Genomic DNA, 18,431 nt, shown 5'->3' with positions numbered 1-18,431 from the left:
CGGACATGTTTACGCTTATCTTTTGTATTTACAGTAGCCGAATCATTAAGCGCGATAACTGCAAGCTGAGCAGGTCAGCAGCTTCTACCGGAGCCTATTCTAATCTTCTCACTACGACTGGAAGGACGAATAAGTATGCTAACTAATCGCAGACCGTTCTTCTGTTAGGTAGTCAATTGCGGCGATGATTCATCTCGTCCAGACAGCCCAGCAATGCCTCCCACCACACACCACGATGCGTATCACAATCCGCTCGCCCGCATATGTACCTACATAAGGAGTGCTAGTGGCCAATGCCCAGGCAAGATTGATAATGTTAACATCAGATATTTATTTCCGCTACTGCATTCTTGCACTGCCCATCCCTAATAAGCCAGTAATATCATCATTCGCTGGACAGAAGCTGACCATGACCCCCCACTCTTCGTCTGACCCTCGACTGCATAAATTCGTGCATCAGTCCAGTAGTCGAAACCACTGGGACTGGCTAGGGCCCGGCCACGCTGATCATTTTGCATTGGGGCCGCGCAAAATCAAGATTCCGACCATCGGTTAAGCTCTGACAGGACCAGGGGTCTGACGAAAAAGATTGTACCTGCGGCATGGCCGTTCAGCCGACCGCCATCCTGATCATCTAGAGTTCCTTATCCACTGAGTATTTCCTTGCATCCGGCAGAATCCTTTTCTTGATGACACTATTCATTCTATATCATTCTATTACTCTAAGTTGCGTTTTTATACACTGCCCAATGATCATGTTCTTGTTCTGGAGATTGTACTAGGCGAGGCTCGAAGGTCCGCTTTCACCAAGACCAGGAATGGCGATGGCTCTAATAATCTGTATGTGTCAAATCAAAGTGGGGAAGTGGATTAAAGGTGTAACCTGCATATATTTCCAATTGCAATGCTGCTGCATTTCTTCCCAAATGACCGTTTATAGATTGAAGTCTGTATAAACGAATGGCTGGCTTCATATTTCCAGTATTCTATGTGGCATTAATCTAGCCCATAAGTTATTGGTCACTAGCCATGGAATAGGTGATCGCGATTACACTTACGCACATCTAACGATGTACCTAACTATCCCAGGACTATAGAATATGATAAAGAGGAACATCATGTAGATCACGTGGCTCCACCAGAACCCCGCCCAGCCAATCCCGGTGTCGGCGTCTCCAATTTAGTCATCGCCGCTTATCAAGCACCGTATCCGCCACCATCGATTGACTTCTTGACCCTCTTTCATTTGGCAGTTTTTTGATTGCTTTCTAGTCATACTACTTTCTTGAGATTCTCCCACTTGATAAGTGATGGCGCCGTTTGTCGAGGAGTCGGCCGTCGAGGCCTCCCTCGCCGCGCATGCCAAACGGGCACCGACAAACCTGGTAGCCCCAGAGCCTGGTATGTACTTGATCGTGTGGGCATAGTTTATTGCAAAATCCCACCTAACACCCACCTCAGAGCACTGTCCAGGCCCCGAATCCGAACAAGCAGGTCAAGGTGATGCCTGTGCTGGCTGTCCAAACCAGCAAATCTGCGCCTCCGCGCCCAAAGGCCCCGACCCCGATATTCCGATTATAACCGAGCGCCTTTCGCAAATACGACACAAGATCCTTGTTTTGTCTGGCAAGGGTGGTGTGGGCAAGTCGACTTTCACCACGCTGTTAGCACATGCGTTTGCTGCGAACCCTGACTCGACCGTCGGCGTCATGGATACCGATATCTGCGGACCTTCTATCCCCAAAATGATGGGCGTGGAGACGGAGACGATCCACGTGAGTAATGCGGGCTGGAGCCCCGTGTGGGTGACGGATAATCTGGGTGCTATGAGCGTGCAGTTCATGCTACCCAACCGCGATGATGCAGTTATCTGGCGTGGACCGAAGAAGAATGGATTGATCAAGCAGTTCCTGAAGGATGTGGACTGGGGCGAGCTCGATTATCTGATCGTTGATACCCCGCCTGGCACGTCAGATGAGCACCTGTCTGTCAACTCTCTGTTGAAGGAATCTGGAGTCGATGGCGCTGTCGTCGTGACCACCCCGCAAGAGGTGTCTCTGCTGGACGTTCGCAAGGAAATCGATTTCTGCCGCAAGGCTGGCATCAAGATCCTCGGCTTGGTGGAGAACATGTCCGGGTTTGTTTGCCCCAACTGCACGCATGAGTCGCAGATCTTCCGCAAGACCACGGGCGGTGGCCGCCGGCTTGCCAAGAAAATGGGAATTCCTTTCCTCGGCGCTGTGCCCCTGGATCCAAGGGTGGGTATGGCTTGCGACTATGGAGAGAGCTTTGTGGACAATTTCCCGGATAGCCCCGCGTCAAAGGCTATTAAGCGTGTCGTTCGTGCCGTCGGTGAGGCGGTTGGGGAGAACCCGGAGGACGTCCTTCCAGAGGAAATGGTTGGTTGAGAGTTTTCTTCACCTTCTATTCATTATGATCATCTTTCTTTATAGCGCTTTGCATGAGGGTTAGACGAACTTGACAGAATGGCGTTTGGACATAGAATTTCTATTTGATACCATGAATCATATGAGCACTTGAGAATATTCAGCTACCATCTGACTTGAAACCTATTATCCAAGTCGATTAGACTAATCTTACGACAAAATTTTGCTCTTGTCTAGCAAGCTAGTAGGGCCATCATGATATGAGGCTTGGAAGAGTATCAAAACCAGCTATCATGACAAGATGATTGTGGCATTGAGGAGAATATCTCCCACGGGAAAGGCTCTAGGATTTGATATCGGGCATCCCAGAAGACATCGGCACGTCCGAACAACCTGCAAAATAAGTCGGCTTGTTCCTTGTAAACACTTCGGTGCTTGGTGGCAATGCGGTCAACCTTGACCATAGTTAGCCTAGAACGAGAGTTCATGACTTCTTACTGACCCGTTCTCTATCAAACTGGTGCGAACAACCATTATTTCCCCGTTGTGCTTCATGGGAACAGTCCACAATGTACATCCACAGACGCTACAGAAATGCTTCTCTTTGGTGTGCCCACTCTCCGTACCTGACGTGATGCTGAACACAGAGATAAGCTTGTGTGGGTCTTCGATGTGGAGCTGGGTGCGGGAGAACCTGGCGGTCTACATACAGTAAATGAAGTCAGTTTTTGTCCAATCAAGTAGTAGTATTGAGGACACCAGGGAATGATCAATCAAATGGGAATCTGACAAATTGGCACGGCCCACCAGCGTTGATGGAACAGTGGGTGCAGTAACAGGCGAACACTTTATGCGGTTGACCTGAAAGCGTAAATTGGACACCGCGACACAGACAAGCGCCTTTGAATTCCTCCATATCTGATAACACTGGGCACAGGATGAGTTGATTTGGCCTGATGTTCTCTGTGATACGAGATTCTGGATTTATGTACATCAACATCACGCATTGAAGGCCGATATCGGCGATGGCTCTATATTTGTAAGCTACCCCGGGTTGGTTAACTACATAGCTGCAACAAGAAGTGCGGCTGCGCTCGCATGATCTACGGTGTGAAGTGTCCAATTAGGAAAAATCATCGAGTAATAATCAAACGCATAATATACGCTGTCTCACTGTATATCTGTTAGAAGGTAGACGATCATATAAGAAAGAAGGTAGGCAGCACGAAGCGTGCAGGAGCCCTACTGTTAAGTAGTGCCCCCTGGTACCTCGGCAGTAAATAGTTGAGGAAGTCCATTTAAATAGGCTGCAATTCATATCCCCTCTTCTCTATTTCCGCTGTTGTGCATATCACGAACCTTATCCACCAATGAGAGCGTTGATCCGTACCTGGGCTTGATTCAGGTGGACGAATTTGGTAGACTTCAAAATCACTCTTTTGAAGAAAAGAATAGATAAAACTTATAACCGGATTCAAAATTAGGAAGCTGTAAACATATATCTTGAGGTACTCGGGCTGGCCTTTTGGCTTCTCTTCTGAAATTAAAGAAGTTGAACATGTATAGCATGGCATGGCCTACCCGCGAAGAGGCTAATAGCATCGTGACATGATTTTGTTTAGGTTCTGTACCCTCTACTTACACCAAGACTATTTTTTTCTCTCTTATTCTCTATGAGTAACCTAGAATTGAAGGTATCCAAGATAGTTTGTATACGGATTAGTTATCTAGATGCTTAACTATGTTAGCCAGAGAACGTTTTGCGGAAAAGCCAGTTCTGCATTAAGAAGGGCCTCTGCATTCGTTTAACCTAGGATTAGGAATTGAATAGCTATGTCCACCATCTCTAGCTTTGCAATCAATATTTATCGCCTGTAGTACGCTTGACCATCTCTTTCCAATGTTTTGTATTCTTTAGAGACACGGATGCGGATGGCCTATTGAATACGGATTGACAGCCACATTTTGCCTGATCTGGCGACAGCAAATGGATGAAGCCTCATTTGAATGATCTTGATGAGCTTGTTGGGAAAGCACCAAATCTCTATAATTTCTGTAGAATAGGGACATGTGCTTCATCTTGAGCGTTTAATTCATATCGATTCGTTCCTGGTGTCTCTTGTCAAATACTGGTAGTCAGAGCACTATTCTAGACCACGCTGAGTTGATACGGCAGAGCAGGGCATTTGTTTTCTTAATAAAATTATCATCCTTTCATATCTATCAGGGAGGCGATATACAGCTCCAAAACCGTCTACACACGGGTTCTACTTCCCGCTGGTTCTCAAAATATGGGCGAACCCATCCAAGCTCTGCGGCCATAGCTTGCTAGCAGTTCACCGATATCCAACCTATTCTACCGCATGCAGGGCTTCATCTGCTAGCAAACATGTTTGAGGTCCCATCTTTCCACCCATGGATCTCGAGCTAGCTAGCAATTCAAGCTTGCGCCACATTCCACCCTGCCCACCTTGCGCCCTCAATCTCGTGGCGATATTTCCCACATGGTCTTTGTGCCCTGTGAGATGCCAAAACAAGGCAGCCTAGCTCCTTGCAGCAGATTACCAAGGCGAGAATGTTGTACACACCATAGGAGACGTCGCCTGGAGCTGTGTCGAGTCCTCACGATCGTCGTTTGTAAATTATAATTGGAGACGAAGGTGCGCAGTAGGACATCATTTACGGACGCCAAGCTGCAGATCCGAGAGACGGGGGTTCAAGCTCAAGGATTCAGGCTAGATTCCGGTTTTGGGAGGTTCGCTCGAGAAATATGGGCCAGGTGTGGCTGGAACTTTCCAGTTTCGCCCACTTATGATCTAATCCTTCGCATGGGTTGGGGTACTGTAGTACAATTTAGCACTGCTGTCACCTCTTAGTACCATCTAATAATAGGAGGAGTACTATGGCGTATGTTGCCTTGATCTTTCCAGTCTGTTTGTTAATGATCGACGATCTTCGTGAGACCCTTGTAACATCTCTGGTTTCAGGTGGGTTGTGGTAATCTATAGAATGACGGGAACAGAACAGCGAGCAACCACTTTAGCATACAGAATAGAGCATTCAACCTCCACAATTTAGCTTTCCGGCCATACTTGAAGCTAGGAGCAATTTCAATCGCTATTCTACTTTCTTCTCAGCCAATTCTGTGCATAAGGCATAGGGCTGATGATGATCAGTTGTCGAAGGAGTATAGTAGGTGGCGCTCGGGTATGACGTTACGCGATGACATCGCGGGCCCAGTTCCTTGCCACGATCTTGCTCCAGTTCCCCACAATTTCACAGATCAACGGATCAACAAAGCACCGTTTCTTGATGGGGGCACTCACTATCCTTGTAAAATACAACGTCATCCCTCTTGTCATGATTCGGGGGCTTGATAGCGTCATGAGCTGTCAAAGCCTTATATATACTCTCGTTTGTCCAGAGTATCCTTCTATCTTTCAACTATCAAACAAACCTCATTCAAGGCAAGACTTCTTCCACAAAAAAACTTCATAGATATATTCCTCTTTTTCATACCTTTCTACTTCTACACATCCCTCCTCCATCATCATCATCATGTCGAACATCATCCACAAGGTCAAGGACGCTCTCACCGACCACGGTGACAAGTCTTCTCGCACCCACCATGACACTACCAAGTCCTCCAACTACGGCCCTCACGATAGCAACATTGCCAACACTACGGATCCCCGTATTGACAGCGACCGAAGCAACCTGGGTACTCACGGTACTCACACCACCACTACTGGTCCTACTACTGGCCTAGGCTCCCACACCACCTCTACCGGTGTTGGCTCTGGTCTGGCCACCGGGGCTGGCGCCAATGCCTACGAGTCTACTCGCTCGTCTAACCACGGCCCTCACGACAGCAGCATGGCCAACACGATGGATCCTCGCGTCGACAGCGACCGAAGCAACCTGGGTACACACGGTACTCACCACCACTCGACTGGCCCCTCCACCGGTCTTGGTGTTGGTGCTGGTGCTGCTACCGGTGCTGCAGCTGGCGCTGCCTATGGCCACCACGAGTCTAACCGCTCTTCCAACCACGGTCCCCATGATAGCAACATGGCCAACAAGGTCGACCCCCGCGTGGACAGCGACCGTGATAACCGCGCTACCTACGGCTCCCACCAGACCTCCACCGGTCTCGGCTCTACTGGCTTGACCGGTCACCACGGCACTATGGGAGGTGTCACCCAGCAAGCGTCCACCCACTCGCCGGCCACCGGCCCTGCTAGCTCGACCGCCGGCCCTCACGAGAACAACCTGGCCAACAAGGCTGATCCCCGCGTGGACAGCGACCTCAGCAAGGAGCAGAGCGGCCGCTTCGACAAGGATGTTCATAAGGGCAGCATTGGAGGTGCCGGTGTAATCCCCATCTCTGGCAATGCCGGTCCTACCTCGACCAAGACCTTTGAGGAGGCTCAGCGTGCCGGTGCTGCTGGCGCGGGTAGCAGCTACAACACTGCTGGCAGTGGACTTGAGCACAAGAAGACTGCTGGTCCTCACAAGAGCGATATTGCTAACAAGCTCGATCCCCGTGTGGACTCTGACCTTGAAGGTTCCAAGACTATTGGTGGCTCTCAGCGGTTCTAAATTTGTATCGTTTATGATTATGGCCTTGTTTTTTTTTAGATATGTGAAATGAATCACGGAGAATACACGTTCTGAGGAATAAATTGAACTGATTAAAGACTGAATGCAAGAGTATCTGATTGCTTAGAATTTCCCTAACTATAAGAGGTCTCAGAAGGAGTACGTATATGAAACATCTCGGTTATAAACAGTCCACTGTAATGGCTCTACCCCTCCCCCTCGTTTCCCCAGAATTTTGATAGCTGCTTCTCCGACCATGTTGACCCAGTAGATGACGACTACTGATATGCACTGTGGTGTACCCGGTAGGTAGGGATATGGTTGAAGTGTCATAGCAATCTTGGATGATCTCTGATCTATAGACGCTGATCCGGCAACACCGGCATCGATCGGCGACGCATCGACCAGGACTGGACCATGTAAATTCAAAACGCACCACAAAGCTCCGGGCTCAAACTACCAGCCCAAGGTCAATCTGGCAGGTAATCTATTTTCTTGGTGTCTCTCTTTTTTATAGCAGCATTCCCCGGTCAAAATTAACTGTGGAGTGAGAGATCATGGGAAAGTGGTTCGTGATTGGCCCGCAGAGTCCCCTCGGCTGGCGCCGATGGAGGAGGTTTGGTCGAGCCCAAGAACGATGACAGTAAACTATGCAACCCAAGAACGAGCCATGTATAATATATCAACATCCTACTTTACCAAGTACAGGCGGTACGCCGTGTCAGATAGTGAACTAATAGCACCTTCGTTCTTGATAGGTCATACCGAGTCATCCCCGTGGTTCCCCACCGTTTCAAGGGGAAAGGCCTGCTCGCCAGCTGATTGGCGGTCTACCCGCACAGAGCTGTTTCAGGATCAACAGGCTAGCTTCGTAGCTAGCGTGGTTGGCCAGGTTCATGTTTGGAAGTAGCTAATAGCAAGAGCTATTCTCCTTACAGAGTAAGTACTGTGCAGTTTTTGCATAGTGCAACTACCGACGCCAAGTGGTCTCGCCTGTCAAACCCCAACACGCCCAGGAGGTGGGTACCCCACCCACTCCAGACATCCAAAACGCCCCAAGACACTGCACGGTCACAAACAAATGAGCCGCCGAGCTTGCCAGGCTCTAGTCTATCCGGAGCTATGCCCCTGACTGGGAGTCCGCTGTGACAGTGTCCGTCGTAGCGTGTCCATGGCGCTGGCTTGGTAGCGCGCCGAGCCAAAGGCCAAGGGCTTGACTGCTGTTGCGGCGGTGCTGATAGGTGGGATGGGCAGGATGTGGCCAGCAATTAGAAACGTACTATGCTGCTGATGCAGTCCACAGTACGTACGCCGGGTCGTTTTGTTTGACGGGGTAGTTTGTTCTGGGCGTAGAACAAGGGCTTTCTTCTGGCTGGGTTGTTGGGTTTCGCTTTTATAGATCTACAACGGTCTGCCTCCCGGGATTCTCGGTAGTGTTTTTTTTTTTTTTCCTGTTTGACAGATGGAGCTGTTCCTGTTTACCATCTAGACCTTTTCTTTCGTTGCTTCAACATTCTTTTTCCGCCTTTCTCTTCTTGTTTTACTTTCGTTCTTTGCCTGCTGTCTTCGCACGGTCGAGGCTGCAGCCTGTCTTCACAAGCACCCACTCCTTTGTGGTGTCTACGACAATCACATCCATTCTGACCTGCTACAGTGTAGAACACATTCTCTTTTTTAGCCCTGGAGGCTTACTGATTCTCTCTTTTTATTAATTCTGTCCATCTGTCTTTTGATATTCTCCCGCGTGGACCTGATCGACTCCTGTGGTGTCCCACGATCGGACGAGATGCATCTCTTTCTTTCCTTTCTACTGTTTCTCTCTTTGAGTTTCGATGCATTGGCTGCACCAGCTCCTCGCCCGGTCCGGAAAAGCAGGTCTTTCCAGATCGACCGTGTCAAGCGCAGTGACTATGTTCCACACGGACCTACCGCATTGCGCAAAGCGTTCCGCAAATTTGGCATTATGCCCGTTGATTTCAGCAATATCACTCTGAACGACTTTGAGCCCTTTGACCTCAAGACATCCGTGGTCCAGACCAACCAAAACACCGTTGCTGAGCCTGATCAGACGGGCGCTGTCAGTGCGACCTCGGTGCAGAGTGATGTTGAATTCGTCTCGCCCGTGACGATTGGCGGGCAAACCATCACCATGGACTTTGATACTGGATCAGCCGATATGTATGTTGAACATCATACTACTGTGTATACCTGTCCAAGAAACCACCACTGACATAAATCTCCCGATCTTCTCTCATCACAGGTGGGTCTTCAACACAGAACTCCCATCATCCATGACCCAAAGCCGCACAGTCTACAACCCCAGCAAATCCACCACCTACAAGAAAATAGACGGCGGCACTTTCAAAATCAGCTACGGCGACTCGTCCTCTGCATCCGGTGGTCTAGCCCAAGATACTGTCGACATTGGCGGCGCAACCGTCACAAACCAAGCCTTCGGTCTCCCAACAAGCGTCTCCTCCTCCTTCGTCGAAGACACCAATTCCAACGGCCTAGTCGGCCTCGGCTTCTCCTCAATCAACACCTTCACTCCGGGTCCGCAGAAGACTTTCTTCGACAACATCGCCCCGGGTCTCGAGGAGCCCGTTCTAACCGCACGCCTGCGCAGTGATGGCGTCGGCGAGTACGAATTTGGCAAAATCGATTCTAGCAAGTACTCTGGTTCCCTGGTGAACGTTAGCGTTGATCCCTCCGCTGGTTTTTGGCAGTTTGAGGCTGGATTTTTCGCTGTTGGTGGTGGTTCTTTGCAGCAGGTTACTCAGGCGCCCAAGGCTATTGCGGACACTGGTACTTCGCTTATGCTGGTCAGCCCTGAGGTGGTGACGGCGTATTACAAGGAAGTTGAGAACGCGGCGTATTCGAGTAGTGTGAGCGGCTGGATTTATCCTTGCTCGGCGAGTCTGCCCAGTTTGACTGTTGCGCTGGGTGACAAGTACCAGGCTACTATTCCGGGGTCACTCGTTAACTTTGCGGAGGTTGGGAAGAATACGACCACTGGTGAGACTGGTGAGTTTCTGAAAGGGCGTCTCTTGGAAGAATTTGAGCTAATCACTCTCTGCTAGTCTGCTATGGTGGCATCCAGTCTAATCAGGGATCGAGTCTGCAGATCTTTGGAGATGTGTTCTTGAAGGCTCTGTTCGTTGTTTTCGACCAGCGCGGTCCGTCTTTGGGCTTTGCGGCGCCAGCGTGATAGGCCTTTCGTGGATGATACTGTGAAAATCTATTAGGGGATGGTAATGGTGACTCAATATGTGGAGGAGGGCTTATCGTTGTTTTGCAAATATTGTAGATGTACATTTTCATAGAAGCGAAGCTATTTTGAGCTACACTTGGCCGAGTCAAAGATTGTACGCGAGATGGCTGATTGTATTTGAAGCAATTCATTCCTCGTTTAATATATGAACAACTAGATCGGGACTATGGGGTGTTCTTTTTTCCCGTTTGCTCTTCGTCTCCTCATGGGTATGCAACTGAGTGGCATTTATTTTGATTTTGATGTATCCAGACGATCTCCAACTCTTCCTTTACCGCACGGTAGCATTCTTCAGGCTCTTGACGGTACACACGATACCGGAAGCAGTAACCAGCTTGCCGAGAGCAGGCTTGCTTTCCTGCTCCTTAGCAACGGGAACGGCGCTGCTGTCAAAGGCAACCTCAAGGTCCTCGGTAGTGGTGAAACCGGGCTGGAAGGTCTCCCAGACCTTCTTCTTGGGGTTAAGCTGCTTCTCGGGCTCTCCCTCGGACCAGCCCTGGAAGGTGATACGCTCACCGGCGGGAGCATCGGCAGGGGGGTTGACGAGCTCGACAGGGCCGGCGTGCGAGTCCTCGCCCTCGGCAACGCGGGGCGAAGCAGCCAGGACCATGGCGGCGGACTTGATGCCACGCATGGTCACGGGCTTCAGGTTGCAGACGGCCACGATCTTGCGGTTCTGCATCTCGGCCAGGGGAATCAGGCCGTTCAGACCGGAGCACACGGTGCGCACGGTCTTGCCAGTCTCCTCATCGAGAGAGGTGTTCTCGGCGCCGGGGGCGTCGCCACAGTCAATAGTGGAAACATAGAGGGAGTCGGCATTGGGGTGGTTGATGGCACGCAGGATGTGGCCAACGCGGAGGTCGATGAGAGAGGGAGAAGGAGGAAGGGCGGGAGCAGCGGGAGCCTTGGGCTGCTTCTCCTTCTTCTCTTTCTTCTCCTTCTTGTTGGTCTTGGGGGGACCGGCGGCGGCCTCAGCCGCAGCTCCGGCAGGGTTCTCGGGCTTACCCTTGCCGACGACGAGAGGCTTCTCGGCGCCAGCATCGGAGTTCTGGCCATTGGCCTTCTCACGCTTCTTGCGCTCCTTCTCCTCCTTGGGGTCGACGGGCTTGGGCACGAACTTGACATCGTTCACGTCGATGGCGATCTTCTCCTCCTCGGGGATCTGCAGGGAGAAGAGCTTGGAGTTTTGCACAAAGTCGACATGACGCACAATGTGGTGATAACCCTTCTCTCCCGTTCGCTCCTCGGGCGACCACTTCTCGACCAAGGGAGCCAGAAGGGCATAGACAGCAATATCGGCGACCGAGGGCTTCGCACCGAGCAGGGTGGTGCGTGAGGCCAAGTGAGTGTTGACCTGGGCCAGAATACTGTCAATAGCGTCCTTTTCACCCTTGGCCTGGGCATTCTTGAGGCCAGAGACGGTGTTCAGCCACGTCTTGATCTCTGCGTCATCGGCCTCGCCAAAGTTCACCGTGGGGAAGATCTTGGCCGAGGCGTGGAGGTAATCGGGCTCGGTGGCATCGGGAGAGATGGTGGCCGGGTACGAGCGGTAGAGGAGGGAGAGGAGCGAAGACTCGGGGGCAGCTGCGGTCGCCATGGTGAATGCGCGTGGAGGAGTTGGAAGAAAAGAAATTCGAGGAGGGGCACGGATCGGAGTCAACGATGGGACCCGCGGGGTCGTCCTTCGGGCCCGCAATAGGCTCGCACACCTGAAGAGAGGCAATTTGACGGTGATCCCAAGAGGTATGGGATCGGTTAAGGCAATTGAATTCTTCAATCAAGCCTGCTCACGCGATCTCCGTAAAGCTTCACCCTTTTTTTTTTTCCTTGCTTGCCGGCGCTGGGGCCAATCTTGATGACTCAGCGGACGATGGGCCTCTCGCTCCGGTAGGGCTGCAACTTAGGTAGGATACTGGACTCTATACTTCCCTCAAACTACCTAACTACAGAGATACGAATATAAGTATGTAGCAGACAACCTCCCAACTTGACCTTCTCTTTTGTTATGCTGGTGCATTTCAACAGCCAGGTGATGCCCGCTTGCCACCTTTGAGTACTTCTATCGCGACTACTCGTCTTAGTAGTTTCTCATGCTTGTCATGTCAATTGCGAAATATCAGTCTTTGACCACCAGAACTCTGTTTCTGCCCGTGCCCAGTCATCTTCTACAAATCTAGCAATAGGGCCCATGGTATCCCCTATTGATTCATCATTTCCATCCCCAAATATCATTGCCTTTGCCTTGTCTGGCTTGAAAGGAGTCCACGGTGGCCTGTGAGGATATCTGTGCCGTAAAGCATTCGGATCCCCCGTGGTAATGAAACTGGTGAGATATGCATGAAGAGTGCCGGAGAGCTCCCTCTGGAATTCCGAGATGTCGGTGATGCTTTTATTATAGGTCTCATAGTACATGTTATCGGCATGACTGGCGCCAAGAGTGGTTCGGGGAAATGCCCAGTGGTATAAGTAAACGGGCGACCCCTGGGAAGAAGCAAAGTGTGCTGTTTGGCGGACTGGGGCTACGTATACGTAGTGGCCATATGCGGCTTCAATGCGACTGTATTGGGACCCAAGTCCTTCCTTGGTCTCTGTATATGGCGATGTATAGTCGATATTCGGATCTGGGTACAGCCTTTCAATCGTATCGAGGTCCGAAGGTGAGAGCTCAGGGAGGAAGGTGCGCCAAAATGCCCGGAATTGTGAGCTTTGGGACATCTTCTTATCAACGTATAGACTTCCTTCATTGTTGTTGAAACCAGTCATAATAGGGATCTTATACCAAAGCTTAGACTTCCAAGCTTCGAGCGGCTTTCGAGATATGATATCTCCATCAATGACGGGCTGAAAGGGCCATCGGAGTGAGGGATTGTATTTATCAAACACGGCAGTCTGGGCCTTGATCACGGTTGCACCAGGAAGTGAACGTAGAAATGGGAAGATTTCGGAGTTCGATATATTATCGGGACAGCCAACCTCTCGTAGAAAATCCTGAAACTGTTCTTCGTGGACTTTTGCATTGGACGCACTGCTCGAGAAGTTGGACCTCCTGATTACATGATTGTTTTATGGAATAGAAGAGGTCTTCTCTGATCGTGGTTCAAAATATGATGGCCGATCTATTGACAAAGTCAGGACAACATGACCAACGAAAGATTTTACTGAACATTGTAGTGAAAAAGACTCTACGAAGACGCTTACTGAGTGTGCTCCTGCGGAGTGACCAATCAAAGTCACATTTCCAGGATCGCCCCCGAATCGCTGGATATTTTCCCGAACCCATTCAAACAGATGGACTTGATCCCGTAGCCCCAAATTGAGGATACCTTCTTCTTTGCTCACACTGGAAGGTAGAAATCCAAGAGCCCCGATACGATATCCAAAGCTCACGGCGACGAACGGTGCTTCAGACCATCCAACCATAGAAGCGGTATCGTGCATAGCAGCTGCGCCTCGATTGAAAGCACCACCGTGCAAATATATTGCCACCGGTACCTTACCTTCTATTCCAGCAGGTCTGAAGACATTGACAGTCAACCAGTCCTCGCTTTGTTCCAGATCAAGTCCTCCAGAGAGCAATGCCTTTCCCGGGGTCGCATAACCGTACTGAGAGGCTTCTATGATGTGTTTTGAGTCAGGTACCTTGACCGGGGGCCTGAATCGTCTGTCACCGGTCGGTAGTAGGCCGTAAGGAACTCCTAGGAAGGCGTCGATGGGCTGGGGGAGTGGTTGGTCAATCCGGACTCCTCGTACTTGGCCTTGGGGAAGGGTGATCGAGGGTCTTGTAGGAGGCGTCATGGTGTGAATTTTTGGCATTTTAATAAACAAAATTGCTATAAATCGAGGTAATAATAACTCTTTCATGCTGTTCGGGAATTTCCATCAACAAGGTAACCGGTCGGTTATCTGATCCGTCATAGCCATGACTTCATGGAGATATCATCAGCCAGCACTCCCGTACCGACAGCAGACTCTATTCATCCGCATGGAATCATCGATAGCAGACAACAACTATATTTCCATCATTTCAACGATCTTTTTTCAAGGTTGCCGTTGGCATATCAGATGTCCATGTCCATGTCGTGTCCTTGAATGGGTGTATTATTACTTGGTCTGTATCTAGCGATTACCCGTGTATATCTCGGCTGAAAGTGCCGTGGGTGTTAAAGCTGATTTATTGCACATTTCATCATTCCATCCGTATTAGCCGACAGCTTCATGGTTCGGAGCCGCGTCCGAGGGGCGCAATGGAGCCTCCAAGTGCCACCGCGCAGGCTCGTAGTTTCACAAAAGAAGTTCTTGTTTCCCCTTTGGATTTGTTCATTACATATTTCTCCGCCTTGATAGTCACCTCTTTATCTTCTGAGGGACTACTTGTATATGAAAAGCTCCAATGAATGATCCTGACGGGTACATATCGCCGGGAGGCACTGGAGATGCGAACGCAGGCCAAAATGATTCATCACGGTAACCAAGCAGCAATGAGGAAGCTCTTGTCATTCTGGAAAGACAATTCATCTCACTACGTGACAGGACTCGGTCATTCTTCAATCGATTGTTGCATAGTCACCCTTCCTCGCCACCAGACTACCAAAAAGCTGAAATCCACTACTGGGACGGGCCAGACGATCCAGAAAATCCGTATGTTTCATTGAAAAAGAAAGAAAGGAGAACCGTTCATAGCGGAAACTAATTACTGCAGATTCAATTGGAGCAAGACATATAAATGGGTACTCACGATAACGACGTGTTTTATGTCAGTACAACGCCTCTCCCTCACCTGGTTAGCGAATACTCATTGCATTCACAGGGCTGTCCTTGTTGCTATACCGGCTGGATCATACAGCGGAGGACAGCTTCACGTGGCCAACCAGTTTCACGTTAAGAACAAGCCTTTTCCTAACTTGCAATGGGCGACGATGTCATTCCAACTGGGAGCCGCGTTTATACCTCCCATCTTCGTCCCGCTGTCGGAATCATGGGGTCGCATGCCTGGATATGGTGTTGGATATACTACCTACATCATTTGTCTTTTCCCATCGGCCTTTGCCCGGAACTTTGCCACTTTGGTGGTAACCCGGTGCTTTGGCGGCGGTGCAGCTGCATCTACCATCAACATAATTGGAGGTTCTATCAGTGATTTCTGGCGTGGTAGTGTGGCTCGGAGTCGCCCGATGTCACTTTATGTGTTTTCCAATGTGGTTGGCGTTGCCATTGGACCCTTTGTCGGTGGAAGTTTGCAGAGAATTCATATTGGCACTTCCTGGAGGTGGTATGAACTGCTAAATTATTCAAGCCCTAGGTACTAACAACTACTCACTGTTCTTTTAGGATTTTCTACGTTCAAATAATCTGGGCAGTGGCCTTGATTCCTTTCTTCTATCTTATCCTTTATGAGACACGGGGGGACGTGATCTTAGGGAAACGTGCTAAAAGACTTCGTCAACAAACGGGTCGACCAATATATACCAAGTCCGAGCTCGAAATGCCTAGCGCATGGGAACGACTCAAAGTCTCTACAACACGCCCTACCCGAATGCTTGTCACCGAACCCGTTGTTACCTTCTTTACACTCTGGCTCAGTTTCGCTTGGGGGATTTTATTCCTCTTCTTCAATAGCGTGTACCTCACGTTCCATGAGAACTACAAATGGGGGGTTTTCAACGTTGGCCTCGATGAGCTATCCATTCTAGTCGGCGCCTTTATCGGTGTTGTATTCAATCCTATACAGGATGCTATGTATCGACAATCAGCCAAAAAAAACACCCAGACGGATACCCCTGGCAAGCCCATCCCCGAATCCCGACTCTATACTTCCATTCCCGGCAGTCTTCTCTTCGCCAGTGGCTTGTTCTGGTACGGCTGGGGTAGTGTCGGCCATGGCTCAGTCCATTGGATTGTGCCAACACTGGGCATTGGGTGCACTGGAGCCGGGATATTCTCTATACTGATGGCGGGTATCAATTTCTTGACTGATGCGTACGAGAGATATGCTGCGTCGGCGCTCTCGGCTACCTCGCTTGGCCGGAACATCATGAGCGGCCTTCTTCCTCTCTCATCCACGGCCCTTTTTACGCATTTAGGGTTTGGCTGGGCTGGAACTTTATTGGGATTTATCGGCGTTGCTCTGTCTGTCGTACCGGTGGTACTTGTGCTCAAGGGACCTGAAATTCGACAGCGGAGTCCAGTCATGCGCGAGTCTACGTTTGACTGATGGATAGAAGCAAGTAATAATTTCGGTGACTCGAAGTCAAGGCGTCTCTCCGCTGGAACGGTCAATGGCCAGTTAAGGGCCATGATTAGAACATAGCTTCTCTTTCATCTTTCATACTCGGTCTCCGTGGCATGCTGCCTTCTGCAATACTACTTTGTTTGCTGTATGTGTAGATTAAGAAGAGTTTGGATACGGCAGATCTCGTAAATTGTCTACACCATGGACAAGATCGCCAAGCAAGTTGCAGAATATCTACACTGTAATAGCCCAAGATGTCAGCACTCCCATGTGGATATACTTTCCGCTCCAAGTTGAATTCATCCCGCCATGGCTTGGCCCGACTCAGCCCTAATTAACCTTAAACCCCTGAAAACACACTGAGCTCTGTTGACTGAGGGCCATGACAGAATGTCTTCAGGCAAAAATTCCTCAACTGATCCGCCACAGTCTCATTCTTCTCAGGAGATCTCCCAATGTTACCAAAGAGAAGCCCCACTTCCAAATTTCTCGGCCGTGATAGGCCAATTCGGCACGCACTAAAATGAGTCACGATGAGTCTTGTATCACAAACCAATGAAATCGCAGGAACCACCGGACTCCGCTGCATCCAAGCGGGGGTGGTCCCTCTAAGCCCCCTCGTCGCCTGCCTGATATAACACCGTCCCCCTCTCTCGCTCCGTCGTTTCTTCCTCAGGACACCACTCCTCGGGCCTTTGCGACCGAGTTCAACCCATTTCCTCCAAGTCCCCAGGACTTCCGGTAGCAACTTCAAAGCAATCAAGGCAACGCGCCCCGGGCCCGCTTAGGCCCGACTAAAGAATCTCACCATGTCGGCAAGCACGTGCACCAGCGTCGCGGCCGTTTACCAGACCTTCACACTCTTCTGGCAGCCTCAGCAACTCGATCCAACCTTCAAACGGCCTCGTGGACTCTTCTCCATGGTCTAGTCACTCCTTTATTCAACACCAATACCAACTCCAAGACCATTCTTTCTCTTCGTTGGCGCCTCCGTTGGAATGTATTCCTTCGGTCTCGCCGTACATCCAATCCTTTGATACCTTTGCCACGCCAGAGTCGGATCTTTGGGCAGAGCCGCCTCTGTCCTTGACCAATTCTGACTGGAACTTCTTACCTATCGACCCTCCTACGCTGTATCCGTCCGGCTTTGACGGTGTTCATGTCACCGTCAATGACTTGGCTTATGGTGTACCCTCCACCTTCGGCTCGCTTTCGGATTCGGGATCCAACGAGCCTCAGCCTCTTCCTTCCTCTCTCGTTCCTAGCCCGTCTAATTCACAAGGTAAGAACTAAACCTGAATAGAAATCTATATCAATATCCTCAAAGCAGCGTTCTAACCACTTCCCAACAGATGTGCCATCGCATGCTTCCCCCATCTCCCAGATTCCCGGCTCCGTCTCAACATCTCTATCTAGCCCTGCCACTTCACAGGGTGACGACGTGCTGACCCGTGTGGACTCATCTCGCGTTGAAAAACGCAAATTAAACACACTCGCGGCACGAAGGTGTCGCCAGAGACGAGTTGACCGGATGAAGAGTCTGGAAGATGAATTGGAAAGTGTGCGGAGGGAGAGGGATGAGCTGAGACTCAAGGTCTCGAAGTTGGAAGGCGAAACGGAGGCTCTCAAGGGGCTTCTGACTCGAAAGAGCAGGTGAAGCCTCGCCAGGATTCCTTCTTTGATTTTTTTTAGCTGTTTTTTAATGAAACACTGTGATGACGGCCAATCTTATCTTTTTCATCGTAACCCAGCCTCGTGTTTCATGACTGTCTAACCAGTTTTAAAAGTGATCTTATGGCTCTTTCAAAGAGGACGGGGTTATTCCGCGGTAGTCATGCCCAGAAAATGTGGGACTCACTATGTGTGGTATGGACTCGTCGTCCCCCATGGGGATATGCGGGGCCGAAGAGTTGGACCTCGGATGAAGAAGCCACATAACAGA

At 50.1% G+C, this 18,431-nt stretch overlaps 7 protein-coding genes across 7 annotated transcripts; 5 read left to right on the top strand and 2 right to left on the bottom strand.

Moving 5' to 3' along the window:
- Positions 1 to 1,310: 1,310 nt before the first annotated feature.
- Positions 1,311 to 2,408, top strand: nbp35 (Fe-S cluster-binding ATPase; the record flags this gene model as incomplete). Its single annotated transcript, XM_056915919.1, has 2 exons — positions 1,311 to 1,401; positions 1,462 to 2,408. The coding sequence occupies 2 exons, from the start codon at positions 1,311 to 1,313 to the stop codon at positions 2,406 to 2,408; spliced, it is 1,038 nt and encodes a 345-aa protein (XP_056760673.1).
- Positions 2,409 to 5,945: 3,537 nt separating this feature from the next.
- N7458_012537 (uncharacterized protein) lies at positions 5,946 to 6,989 on the top strand (the record flags this gene model as incomplete). The annotated part of the gene is made up of 1 exon (XM_056915918.1): positions 5,946 to 6,989. The coding sequence occupies one exon, from the start codon at positions 5,946 to 5,948 to the stop codon at positions 6,987 to 6,989; it is 1,044 nt and encodes a 347-aa protein (XP_056760672.1).
- A 1,678-nt stretch (positions 6,990 to 8,667) lies between these two features.
- Positions 8,668 to 10,197, top strand: N7458_012536 (pepsin-like aspartic protease; the record flags this gene model as incomplete). Its single annotated transcript, XM_056915917.1, has 3 exons — positions 8,668 to 9,167; positions 9,250 to 10,013; positions 10,070 to 10,197. Coding segments are annotated over 3 exons (1,392 nt in total), but the record flags the coding sequence as incomplete, so codon positions are not given.
- A 334-nt stretch (positions 10,198 to 10,531) lies between these two features.
- Positions 10,532 to 11,857, bottom strand: N7458_012535 (putative cofactor for methionyl- and glutamyl-tRNA synthetases; the record flags this gene model as incomplete). Its single annotated transcript, XM_056915916.1, has 1 exon — positions 10,532 to 11,857. The coding sequence occupies one exon, from the start codon at positions 11,855 to 11,857 to the stop codon at positions 10,532 to 10,534; it is 1,326 nt and encodes a 441-aa protein (XP_056760670.1).
- A 500-nt stretch (positions 11,858 to 12,357) lies between these two features.
- On the bottom strand, positions 12,358 to 14,055 carry N7458_012534 (uncharacterized protein; the record flags this gene model as incomplete). The annotated part of the gene is made up of 2 exons (XM_056915915.1): positions 12,358 to 13,285; positions 13,442 to 14,055. 2 exons carry the CDS (start codon positions 14,053 to 14,055, stop codon positions 12,358 to 12,360), a joined length of 1,542 nt encoding a protein of 513 aa, XP_056760669.1.
- A 656-nt stretch (positions 14,056 to 14,711) lies between these two features.
- Positions 14,712 to 16,471, top strand: N7458_012533 (uncharacterized protein; the record flags this gene model as incomplete). Its single annotated transcript, XM_056915914.1, has 3 exons — positions 14,712 to 14,898; positions 14,941 to 15,529; positions 15,589 to 16,471. The coding sequence occupies 3 exons, from the start codon at positions 14,712 to 14,714 to the stop codon at positions 16,469 to 16,471; spliced, it is 1,659 nt and encodes a 552-aa protein (XP_056760668.1).
- Positions 16,472 to 17,419: 948 nt separating this feature from the next.
- On the top strand, positions 17,420 to 18,146 carry N7458_012532 (bZIP transcription factorbZIP-1; the record flags this gene model as incomplete). Its single annotated transcript, XM_056915913.1, has 2 exons — positions 17,420 to 17,771; positions 17,842 to 18,146. Coding segments are annotated over 2 exons (657 nt in total), but the record flags the coding sequence as incomplete, so codon positions are not given.
- Positions 18,147 to 18,431: the final 285 nt, after the last annotated feature.

This window comes from Penicillium daleae, assembly GCF_028827525.1.
Source record: "Penicillium daleae strain IBT 16125 chromosome Unknown utg000009l_segment0_segment0, whole genome shotgun sequence".
NCBI lineage: Eukaryota > Fungi > Ascomycota > Eurotiomycetes > Eurotiales > Aspergillaceae > Penicillium > Penicillium daleae.
Note: the sequence above shows the minus strand (reverse complement) of the source record. Positions and strands in the feature narration are given on the sequence as shown.